A 12,928-nucleotide genomic window follows, 5' to 3' on the forward strand; every position below is an offset into this window, starting at 1 on the left:
TATGGGAATTAATTTACAGTCTAAATTGTCTTTCTCTCTACTGAGGGAACAATAAGTAAATAGCTTTACTAACTTACCACTACAGAAGTAGAGCCAGTTAGTTATTCCTATGTACACTTTTCTCTGTTGCCTCTACTCTTTTAGTCAGTACCACTAGCTTCACTGGTATTATTTGATTATTATTTAAGTGCTTACAAAATAATGAATGCAAGGATCAGAAGTAATTAGTATTGACAATTTATGCCAGTTTTACATTTAATTGAACTTTTCCAAATTATAGAACCCAACTCCAAAACATGAAAATTACTGCCTGTTAAGGTACATTTCATTTTCTCTCCCAAAAGTTTAACACAGTAAAATACTTACAGACAAACGAGTAAGTTCAGTGCACTTTCAATAACTCATTGGCTGATAACAATGAGACAAAAATGGCTTCTATCCATGGAAAAAGATAGTTCCACAAAAAAGATAGTTTAACATTTTCAAAATATTAACATTAAATAAAAAGAGGGTGAGGGGAATAAAACACTGTCTTTCCACCACACAGAAATTTTCCTAGACAACATTAAATATTTGATACAGGGCTTTGCAACATTTGATATGCTAATCACAGACTGGCATCTCAGTCACTACTTCACTACTACCTACAACCTCCACTCCACAGTGTTCACTGCGTCCTCTCCTCCCCTTCCTCTAAGGTTCACTCTTACTGGATGCTTTTGTTAGGACACCAAAACTTCCCCTTCTACAAATGTCCTTCCACTGAGGACCATACCATCTTACTTCCATCTACCATCACTGCACTTAGATCTTTACCACCTTTCCTTTTATTCACTCCAACCTCACATTTGTTGCCACAGTGAAGGGGCCCACTGTGAATACCCAGAGTGAGGAATATTCATACTGCTGAGTACCCCAGCCACCATTACCGGCCCAACATTCTTAGTGTTGTCCCTAAACTTAGCACAGAAAGTTGACTACGCAGCAATGAGACTGGTTCCACAAATCCCACATGAAATCAGTCTCATCCCATTATAGTCAAACTGAATAAAATGTACAGAGGATGATCCCTGATTTAGAATTTAAACATTCAATAAAAATAAGCATCACATGCACTGTTATTGAATACTTTAAAATCTAATGAGTTTTGTTCATAAGCTGTATTTGTAACATTTGGTTTTGAAATCACACATGTAAAAAAAATTTAAAGTCTTAAAGCAGTGCTGTAGTGATTAGATTCAGCTGTTAAATAAGGGAAAGCATGTCTCCTATGGAAGAACTCCAAATAGCAGAAACAATAATGGTGTGATAAGCCTTCAACTATTCCTTGTATATGTCCCTCTCCTCACTGGTTTCTGTGGTCCACAGCTTCCATCCCTTGGTTTTACTCCTGCTGCAACAACTGCTGGAGCAAGGGAGGATTGTACCCCCTTATAACCAAGGGGAGACAAAAGAGGCTTGCAGTGTTCACTCCAAATGAGCCACTTACCTACCTGCTTGAGGAGTACTCCAAACACTAATCCCAGATGAGTTCAAGAGTACAAGCTTACCCTAGCAAGTGAAAGGAGGGAGGGAGCTCAAGTTCCCATATGGTACTATATGCTTTTGCACTGTGACAGAGGATTGTTTCTTCTCCACTAATGGCTGTAGCAGTAGCAGAAACAGCATGAAGGGCAGGATAAATATATCACTCTCTAGGGCTGGAATGGAACAGAGCCTTAGGGGAGGTTGCCATGTCACTGCTGCCTCGTACCCCCCAGATGCAACACATCACTGCCTTCTCTCCCCTTGCTGAGGCATGGGAGGAATGAGGGTAGTCTCCCTCTTCATAGCATGGACAGTTCATAATGCAGACAATTCTTTTGTCCTTTAACCCCGGCAGGACTCTACTATATGTTTAAATGAATAGGTCATAATGAAGTACTACTTAAAGAAATGAGCAACTTAAAATAGTTATGAGAAAATATAATTTGTTGTTGGAAAGGCATACTCTATAGCACATATACAACTAATTAAATTTGTCAGGTCTAAGAAAATCCTTTAATTTTTTCATCAGCTGTGATTAGGTGCTTTTGACCTTATAAATGAAATAACTAATTAACTCCTATCTATGATTTAAATCTATGATTTAAAATGGTATTGCCTGAAGAATCTACATTGAACCATTTGAAAAATGAAATAATAGCTTCAGAAAGTATTTAAGACTGTAAAATATTACCTCAGTTTTAACATTAATCTACAATCTTAAAATTTTGGAAATATTAACTCAGTTTAGCATTAAGTTCCTTTTACTGGTAGAAGTTGCTGTTTTGATAGTGATTCTCAGAGGCTGCCAGCTACCTATGTAACAAGTGAAGGAAAAAAAGAACCAGACAATGAGAAAATGGCATGTCTTTGCTGCAACACCTATACAGGTTATCTGTGCCATTGTTACTCAGGTATATTCAACAAGTATCAAGAATGCATGCCATTTTACTCCTAAAGCTAAATTAGCTTAAATGTCCTAAGTAGCAAATGATGCCAAGATATTAGCTATAAATGAAGTGTATGTTTTTGTAATATGCCCAATTAGGGATTTTATCTCTATATAACAATGTTTAAGTGGGTATTTAAAAAATATATAGTCTGCACAATGATTAATTTTCAGCTTAAAAAAAGTAACTGTGTGAGAAAGGGACAGATTTTGTGGTCAATTCTCAGTTATACATGTATGGATTAAATGTAACACAGTAAAGGTCAAGATGACTTCTTCTCGTCATTCAACATGCTTCTGGACTCCCATCACCAGTATCATTTGGTGTAGGCTCAAAGGATGTAAACTAATTTTAATACCAGTCTAATCAAAACATAATTAGGAAGATTAGTTTAGCAGAAGTCAGATAATGCATTTCAAAACCAAATATTAATTACACTTGGGATTATCCACTTATTTCTCTCTCCATTAGCGCAGATAACTAAGACTTCACCTTATCTACAAATCCACTAGTCCTAGAGTAAATGTGCTAACTAGAAAACTGCTTATTACAAAATAAATATTTTCAGTCTCTCTGCTCTAGATCATGTTAAACCATTAAGTTTTAAAACGCTAACATAGGTCACTTTTGGGAGGACACAAATACTATACAATCCTGAGCAAAGTGATAAAGGTACAGTTTCTTCGAGCTCTTTCTTATCTAAAAGACCTTTAGGAAACACTCAAAAGCCAAATTATTCTCATTTTCATTACATGTACCGTGAGTTCATTTTACTTTGGTAAATAATTTTTTCTATGTAAGCCTTCAAAGTAGAAAACAAGCGGAGTTTTGATCAGGATTCCTCCATCACCTTTTGACACTGATACAATAAATAATCCGGAAGAGAAGAGCAAGAGGATCTGAACCACAGAGCAACCATTCCTTCATGAGCCCTTAAGTGAAGCAGGCAGGGGACTGAGGGGAGCAGACGACAGGCCAATATTCCTTCATTTCCTAAAACAAAACAAAAATTATATATCCTCAGTCTCAATCAGTTCAGTAGCATAAGAATCCAAAATACATGATAGGAAACAATGTTGAAGTCTACCATTAAAGGTTCACTCGAGTTCATGTAAGCACCTTTCTGTTCTCCCAAACAACAGTTACTTATTAAGCACCTCCTCTAGGCAGGATACTAGGCTAGGTGCTTAATACTTTATCCATCAATCATTAAAATTCTAAATTTTATTTTTGAGAAGAAAAATCATGATGGAAAATTTATTTTTAAATGGATAATGATCTAAGACAAACATCACTGTTTTGAATGGAAAATGATCCAAGATAAATGTCATGGTTATAAAACAGTATTTGTATATGTGGTACACAAATGTAACATCAATGCTTTCAATTATTTTACTGTCATGTAAGGAACCATGAATACACTGATACTATATTGATTCCATTAATCAGATGGCAACTTTTCTAATACCTGGTAGATGATCTATGAGACTAACTATGGTCAATAAAAGGACAGCCTTTGGTCAATGTGGTAATGACCTCCTCATTTTATATTTTGCCACAATAACAAAAAACTGTCACTATAATGTTTACTTCTACAATACACATTAATTTATATCTATTTCTTTATTCTGTGGATAGAAAAATTAGAATTATATATAAAATCATGAAATGCATAAAAACCGATTATGTAAATAATACTAAATTTAATTTTTCCACATATAAAAATAAAATGATTATAAGCAAAATTTAAAAAAAGTGTTTACTATCAAAAGTAATAATGCTCCAGTTACTACTCTACAAGTAAACATTCAAAGTTTAGTGTAATAAGATTCTTTATGTAATAAAAAACATTTTTTTTACAAAGTCAGAAAGTAAAAAAATAAAAAACACTTTACAATTTGTTTGTAAGTGTGCCTTGGGTCCACCTGACAGAGATGACCCAAGTTGCAAATTGAGATGCACATTTTCTCACACAGACAATATGGAAATTAATTTTGCTTATCTATGAATTTGTTAAAAAAGTTTTGTTTTGGGGCAGCTAGGTGGCAGAGTGGATAGAACACTGGCCCTGAAGTCAGGAGGACCTGAGTTCAAATCCGACCTCAGACCAAACACTTAACACTTATCAGCTGTGTGACCCTGGGCAAGTCACTTAACCCCAATTGCCTTAAAAAAAAAAAGTTTTGTTTTTCTTTTTTTCTCAGTGGAAAGGGAAGTGCAGAGAGGAGAGTTAGGGACAGAATTACCTCCTCCCTCCCCCCTCCAAAAAATTATTGAAACATGCTATTTAAATGCACAGAAGAGAACAGAAAGAAAGCCAGAAGGAATCACAGACAAGCAGGACAGCTTTGAAAGTAACTTCTATTTATCATACACTTTAAAAGAAAAGTAAGCTATTCATTATAGAAATTTGCAGTTTCATGTAATATGCTCTTTTTGTTTTACTGTGTATATGGAAGTGCTCATTTTAGTTCATGTTTGTTAAGCCCAGAATTTTAAAAATAGAAAAAACCAAATGTAAATGGGGCCTTGAGTACCAATCATATAACAGTATATTTCAAGTACATAATAATTGCTAATAAATCAATATGCTTTTAAGATACTTAAAAACTGATAAATTATGTACCTATTTCTTCTAAAATATTAATTGAAAAGCCATAGAAGTATGTCTCTAAGCAATTCAGCTAGTTCCAAAAGAAGACAGCCCAAGAGTTCCAGCCAGCTGTTAGAGGTGTAGGATGAACAGTGGTCATTTGTAGGCACTATGGTGATATTTAAGTGTCTAATATATAATTACAGGTGCTTTTTGCATGTGGCATGAGAGGACAAATGGTAAAAGAAAAGGCATTATAAATATAAGGTTGTTTGTTTTTTTAAAAATTATTCTACAAACCTATAATATCAATGATGTGCAGTCTTAGCTTCTGCTGCAGGGTCTTCAGGACAAAAGGCAAATTGGCTTGAGAATCTGACACTTTTATGTTTTGTTTCACATCATTTGCAAAGGATAGCCAAAGTTTGCCAAAGTCTTCAGTACAAATCTTCATTGGTCTGAAATTATTTTTTATTAGCATATTTCCAAAAGAACTAAATTATTTAAAACACAAAAACCTTTCAAATGTCAAAGATATAAATAAAAAATATGTATCCTAACAATCAGTATAAAAGCAAAGCAACCTTGTTCCTCTTAATGAGAAGACATAATTTTAACTTCCAATTAGATACAAAAAAAAACAAAACACTTGCACCAGGAAATGTACTACTCAATTCCAAACTTACAGTTTACACTTCACATTGATGAGTCGTCATTACCTATTAATTTTATTATATCAATAATTATAAATAAATATTATATCAATGTGATTTCATCAGTCCAAGTATCCCCTTCAACAATGCACATAGCAACCCAATTGTTGGCCAGTCTTTCAGTGCTAAACCTCCCCATAATGAGTTAAGGTGATGACAAACATATAATCTACTGCCAGGTCCTTACTGCAAGCATACTGAGCTTAGAAGGACCTATCAGAGTTTGTACCCCACTGAACCCAGATTTATTTAGGTTTCTCAATGAGTCAAAGTGCGATTTTTTTTTGGTAATATTCTATGACTAATGTTATTACAACTTCAAAATATTTTCTTTCACATGTATTTTCATTTTAATACTTAAATACAATCATATAGCAGGGATTAGCCAGGGGTGGGAAACCTGCAGCCTCAAGCCCACATGTGGCTCTCTAGGTCCTCAAATGTAGCCCTTTGGCTAACTCCAAACTTCTCAGAACAAATTCCCTTCATAAAAGAATTTGCTCTGTAAAACTTGGACTGAGTCAAAAGGCCTCACCCAAGGACCTAGAAGGTCACATGTAGCCTTGAGGCTGCATGTTCCCCATCCTTGGATTAGACCAAAAGCAAATAAGAATTTTTAATAAAGTATGAACTTTAGAATAAATACTACACTTCGTCTGCTAATGTTTACTGCTCTGATGTGCACTCACAGACAAAGACTAGAAGTTCTTTGAAGCCAAGGACTATATCTTATAGTTTTCTTTCCCCCATAGGCCTAACTCAGGTAGGCATTTAATAAGTATTACATATACGCTTACTATAACATTTTAAAGACAGGAGAAAAAAAGTAAAAATCAAGCAAAACTTGAAAGTCTGAGGTTTTTTAGGGGTTTTGTTGTAAGTTTTTTTTTTAACAGAATCTTTGGTGTTCCCTTCTTCTCTACCATCATAAAAGAATGCTGACCTGAATGGTATATATGAAAAAAATAAAAAGAATACTGAATTCCCTAGAGATTATGTTTTCTCTCTTTCCTTTATAGCCTCTCACATTGCCCAGAAGAGTGCTCTGAACACAATGGATATTCAGTGTTATTTTTTCTTATTAATGACAAAAAAATTAAATATTCTATTAGAAGAGATTTTCCCATAAGAATTAGTTGGATCAAAGAACATTTAATGAGATAAATGAATTATACCTAAAGAAAAAAGCTGCTTTAAAAGAAAAAAGAAACATGAGAAATTTTAGGTTGAACCAATCCAGTTAAACTGCTGTCCCAAATGGTGAGAAATCAATTACCTAATGAAATCCAGTAGTGATAAGGTTACTGAAAAATCCAGCTGAATATATGGATCCTCTTCCACTTGACATTTAATATAGCCAGAAAGACCCTCCTCTGTAAAAGGCTTTTCTATGTGCACATGATGCTGGATGCTTTTGGTGCTTTCTGCTTCTATTATAGGAAAACAGAAGCCAGGATGCTCAAGGATCTGTAAAGCAATATAACACTGTACTGAAAATCTTGGAAAAAAGTATCAATAGAATTAACATGGGATAGCTGCCATTTTCTTTTTTGAAAATTGAAAATTTCCCCCTCTATGAGCAAAAGTAATCAAGAGAGAATGTTACTGGGGTTAAATTTTATAATAAAAATGTTAATGCAACCAAAATTTTTGTAAAAGATTATCAAATCTTTGCCAATGGTCCAAGCTATATTCAAAACAAAAACAACAACAACAAAAAAACAAACTCTAGTTCAATCCCTTGGTCAGTCCAATACAATTTGCTCTATAAAATAATTCAAATCCCATTACAACAAATTCCAAATTACTTTGTTGCAACAGAAAAGACATTATTATAGATCACAATTGCAGTCTGCTAAAACCAAAGAATAAACAAAAACAACACCCAGTCATTTAATGCAAGGCAATAAATAAACAAATTAAAAGAAGTACCCTGCATGCTACTAAGGAAAGAGGCGGCATCATTCACACATTTATCTCTCAGTGAAGGAAGCAATTATTTAGTAAGTGCCTACTCTGTGCCAGGAATTTTGTTAAGGGCTTTACAAATATTATCTCATTTGATCCTCACAACAATGTTGGAAGTAGGAGCTATTATCATCTCCATTTTACAGTTGGGGAAACTGAGGCAGAGGTTACTGATTTGTCCAGAGTAACAGAATTATTAGCAAATGTCTGAGGCTAGATGTGAACTCATCTTCCTGACTCCAGGCTCAGTGCACTGTGTCAACTACCTGCTTCACCCACTTTTCTCCTCAAATTCTTAGATTTTGAATGCATATTTTGTTCTGTTTTGATAGGTAAGTGTTTTTCTGCATTTTTCATAACAATGGTGGGGATATCTGAAAGTAATTAAACAAGAAAAAAATCTGAAAGAAATGGCACCAATTTAAAATTAAAAAAAAAACAACCCTCTTGATTAAGTCATTCATTTCTCTAATTGGGGCTCCTAACATTCTTACAATGTTCTCATTCTCACCTTCTTGAAAGTATGGAAATTATGACAGTTCTTTTCCTTTTTTATTTTTTGTAGAGGGGTAAAAATTGGTGGCTGGAATAAGTTTGTGAGCTAGTACTATAACCCATAAGAAAAATACTGATAAACAAAAAGTCTCCCTTTAAAGCCACAAAAGATGAACCATCAATTTTCTTACCTTGAAATTTTCTGTAGGTGTAATTTCTAAATTCGTACTCTTCAGTTCCAAACTGCTCTTGTTGGCAACCAACCAGACCAGCAATAAGCAGTCATCTTTCCAAATTTTGCAAGAAGATACTTTTAATATTTCATTGTTACAGAGTTCCACTAAATCTGAATGTACATGTTCATTTAGCTCTTCCAATAAGGAAGAAGTTAGAGAGATTTCATTAGCAAAGGAGGAAAGAATAGGACTAGCAGGGTGAAAAATCTCCATGCTATTATCTTCAAACAAAGAAGGTGGAGACAGGCTGCAAGCTGAGAGATTCTCAACCAAATGCAGTTCAGTGAGTGACTCAGATTTTAAATCTGATTCCAAAAATTCTGAACCAAGAGAACATTTCTTTAATCCCGTGTCTCCTTTGCCCTGAAAATTGTTCAGATGATCATCATCTTCATAAGGTGCATTTGACAAAGGATTGAAAGAAGAGCAGTTAATGTTATGTGCAATGGCTAGTTCTCTATTTTTGGTGTCACTGACTTTTGATTTCCTTCGGAACTTGTGAGAGACCGTATCTGTTTTTCCCAGCTGCAGAAAAAAAAAAAAGAAACTATTCCATCGATCATGAGTTTTGATATATTCTAACAAAATAATAGCCTAAATCTAGGCAGGTTCAAATGAACAATTTCATTAGCCTGGAGAGGTTCTGTATTGCAAAGCAGAAACTATGAAAATCACAATACAGAAAGTTAATAAGCCCAGAAATTTATTCTTGCAACTGCACAGCTTTGAATAATTTACTAAATTTTATTTGTTATTTTCAACTATTCAAAATTAGAAGTGAGGTCAGAAAGCCAACGTTAACCTAAACTTGAAGATCTCTTGTATTCTAAAGCATTAGACTATAAAACCAGACAGCCCAGTTCTCTACTACAAACTGAAGGGATGGTTGAAATGAACCTTGTGAAGGATATCCTCTGTATTTTTATGTAAAATATGACACTGCTTACATTTTATAAAAGATATAACATTACTTACATTTACAGCCCCATTTAAGGACATAGCAGAAACCAAGCTAGTGATGCAAATCAGTAAGTTGTAGGACATGAAAAAAATTCTGAGAATCCAAATGATGCCAAAATGAGAGTCCAAAGGAAAAATAGTTAAATGTGAAGAAGTTATTCTAATTATGATTAAAACATACATTCTATCTCTGATGATTGTTAAAAATGTAACACAAGGTGTATTAGAAGTTGGCATAAAAATTGTGCCCAGATAGAATCCCTAATAAATTGAAACTAGAACAAAATGCAACTAATGTAAATGAAGAACCTAACATTTAAAAGACCAAATGTGAGAAACATACATATATACACACAGGTAGACACACACATATACACATAATAAGGAAATATGGTGAGGCAATAAAAAAAAAAGAGTCGAACTTGAGAGTAAGAAGAGACAGGAGCCTGAAACTTGGGTATGACATTTACTACTTGTATGACCTGTGCAAGTCACTTAATCTCTGGCACCATCAGTGTTCTCAACTATAAACTGCTTGTATTATCTAGGTTATAGCATTACTGTTAGCACACTGAAAACTTTAAAATACTATACGTAAATATAAACTTATCCATATGCAGCATACATAGAACACATGACACATCTGGCCCATTCTTAATGCACATCAATGAAGATTTCTCATCACATCCAGGACCTTCCTTCAATCATTCCTTCTCTCTTATTCAATTTCTTTTTTTAATTCAATTTTATTTTATTTTCAGTTCTGAATTCTCTCCCTTCCATCTCCCTCCCCAACTCAACAGAAAGTGAGAAAAACAAAACTGCTACAAATAAGTATAGTCAAGCAAAAAAATTCTGTCATAAATCATGTCCAAAATAAAAAAAATGCTTCAATCTGCACTCTGGGTTCATCAACTCTATCTGGAAGTAGATAGTATGTTTTATCATGAGTCCTCAGATGGTTACTGTACTGATCAGAATTCCTAGGTCTTTCAAAGTTGGTTATCTTTAACAATATTGCTGTTACTGTATAGACTGTTCTCCTCGTTCACTTCACTATGTATCAGTTCAAACAAGTCTTCCCAGGTTTCTCTAAAACCATCCTCGTAATTTCTTACAGCATAATGATATTCTGTCAAATTCACTTAACATAATTTGTTCAGTCATTCTGTAGTTGATATCCCCTGACCCCCAGTTTCTAACTCTTTGCCACACAAAAGGAGCTACTATAAACATTTTTTAAAAAATACATGAGTCCTTTTCTTATTTCTTTGATCTCTTTAGGACATAGTCCTAGTAGCAGTATTCACTAGGTCAAAAGGTATACAAAATTTAATACCTTTTTGAGTACAGTTCTAAACTGTTTTCCACAACAACTGGACCAGTTCATAGCTCTATCAACAGTGCACTTATGCACCTGTTTTCCCACAGTTCCTCCAGCATTTGTCATTTTCTTTTTTTTTGTCATCTTAGCCAATCTGAAGGGTGTGAGGCGCTACCTCAGTTATTTTAATTTTCAATTCTCTACTTATTAGTGCTTTAGAGCAATTTTTCATAAAGCTATTAAAATTTGGACTTCTTTTTCTGAAAATTACCTATTCCTATCCCTTGACCATGTATCAATTGAGGAGTAGTCTTTATTCTTATAAATTTGACTCAGCTTCCTTTATATTTTAGAAGGGAGGTCTTTATTAGAGAAATCTTGATTTTTTTCCCCCATATACCTGCTTTTCTTCTAATTCTAGCTGTACTGGCTTTGTTTGGGCAAAAACTTTTAAATTTTATATAATAAAAATTGTCTTATGTTACCTCCCATGAAACTTTCTAATTCTAATCTGGTCACAAACTTTTCCCATATCCATAGATTCCTAATTTCTTCTATGATCTTTTAGTTTTGTTTATGATACCACCCTTCAGGTCTAAATTATATAGCCACTTGGTGCCTGTCTTGATACATGGTGTGAGATGTTGATAGTTTCCACCAGATTGTTTTCCCAGCAGTTTTTTTGTTGAAGAGTGAGTTCTTGCCACATAGGTTGGATCTTTCGCTTTATTAAACAGATTAGTATGTTCATTTGTTTCTATATTGTAAATTTAATTTGTTTCACCGATCAACTTATTTCTTACCTAGTACCAAACTGTTTTGATGATTACAATTTTGTAAACAACTTTGGAGATCTGATACTTCCAGGACCCCTTCTTTCTCACTAATGAAATTTTTTTCATTAATTCCCTTGATATTCTTGACCTTTTATTTCTCCTGATTAATTTTGTTAATATTTTTCTAGTAATGTTTTTAGTAGTTTGATTGGCATGGCACTGATTAAGTAAATTAATTTAGGAAGTACTGCCATTTTTATATTGGATCATCCTACCCATGAGTTATTAAAATTTCTCCAGCTATTTAGATCTGTCTTTATTTGTGTAAAGAGTGTTTTATAATTATGTTCATATAATTCTTGTGTATATCTCCATGAGAAGGTTCCCAAGTATTTTATATTTTCTGTAGTTATTTTAAATGGAATTTCTCTATCTCTTCCTACTGGATTTTGTTGGCAATATGCAAAAATGCTGATAATTTGTATGAGTTTATTTTATATCTTGTAACTTTGCTGAAGTTGTTCACTGTTTCAACTAGCTGCTTTTTTGTTGACTCTAAAGGATTCTCGAAGTAAATCATTACATTATCTGCAAAAAGTAATACGTTTCTTTTATGCCTGTGCTTATTCTTTCAATTTAGATAACATACTAATTTATCATTTTGAGAAGAGCTCTGTTCATTACTATGCTCTACTAATGTTTTTAACAGGAATGGGTGTATCTTTTCTTTTTGTTGTTGTTGTTGTATCTTTTCTCTCTCTCTCTCTCTCTCTCTCTCTCTCTCTCTTTTTTTGGCAATTGGGGTTAAGTGACTTGCCCAGGGTCACACAGCTAGTAAGTGTCAAGTGTTTGGTCTGAGGCTGGATTTGAACTCAGATACTCCTGACTTCAGGGCCAGTGCTCTATCCACTGCGCCACTTCGCTGCCCTCTGTTGTATCTTTTCAAAAGCCTTTTCTGCATCTTGATATAACCACATGATTGTGTTATTAATATAGTCAATGTTGTTTATAGTTTTCCTACTATAAGAGCAGCCCTACATTCATAATGTAAGTCCAATGCAGTCAAAGTGCATAATCTTTGTGATATGTTACTGTAATATCCTTGTCAATATTTTATTTAAAATGTTTGCTTCACCACTGATTAGGGAATTAGGGATACTGGTTGATAGTTTTATTTCTGTTTTCACTTTCCCTGGTTTAAGTATTATTACCGTTTTTGTGTCATACAAGGGATTTGATAGAATTCATTCTTTTCCTATTTTAGAACAATTTATGTAGTATTGGAATTAATTGTTCTTTAAATATTTGTTAGCATTTTATTGTAAACTCATCTGGTCATGGAAGTTTTTCTTTGGGATTTCACTTATGGCTTGTTTAATTTCTTTTTCT

The 12,928-nt window shown here is 33.8% G+C and overlaps 1 protein-coding gene across 1 annotated transcript in view; it reads right to left on the reverse strand.

Annotated features, from left to right (window-relative positions):
- Nucleotides 1–221: 221 nt before the first annotated feature.
- AP4E1 (adaptor related protein complex 4 subunit epsilon 1) overlaps nt 222–12,928 on the reverse strand; it is an 81,592-nt gene continuing 68,885 nt past the window's right edge. Inside the window, exons 18-21 of the mRNA XM_020980479.2 lie at nt 8,435–9,004; nt 7,057–7,247; nt 5,368–5,525; nt 222–3,467 (exon numbers count right to left, since the gene is read on the reverse strand). Coding sequence (XP_020836138.1) covers nt 3,307–3,467; nt 5,368–5,525; nt 7,057–7,247; nt 8,435–9,004 — 1,080 coding nt within the window. The 3' untranslated portion in view covers nt 222–3,306. The remainder of the gene's footprint in view (nt 3,468–5,367; nt 5,526–7,056; nt 7,248–8,434; nt 9,005–12,928) is intronic.

This window comes from Phascolarctos cinereus, unplaced genomic scaffold (genome assembly GCF_003287225.1).
Source record: "Phascolarctos cinereus isolate Bilbo 61053 unplaced genomic scaffold, phaCin_HiC Scaffold_3;HRSCAF=262, whole genome shotgun sequence".
Lineage (NCBI taxonomy): Eukaryota > Metazoa > Chordata > Mammalia > Diprotodontia > Phascolarctidae > Phascolarctos > Phascolarctos cinereus.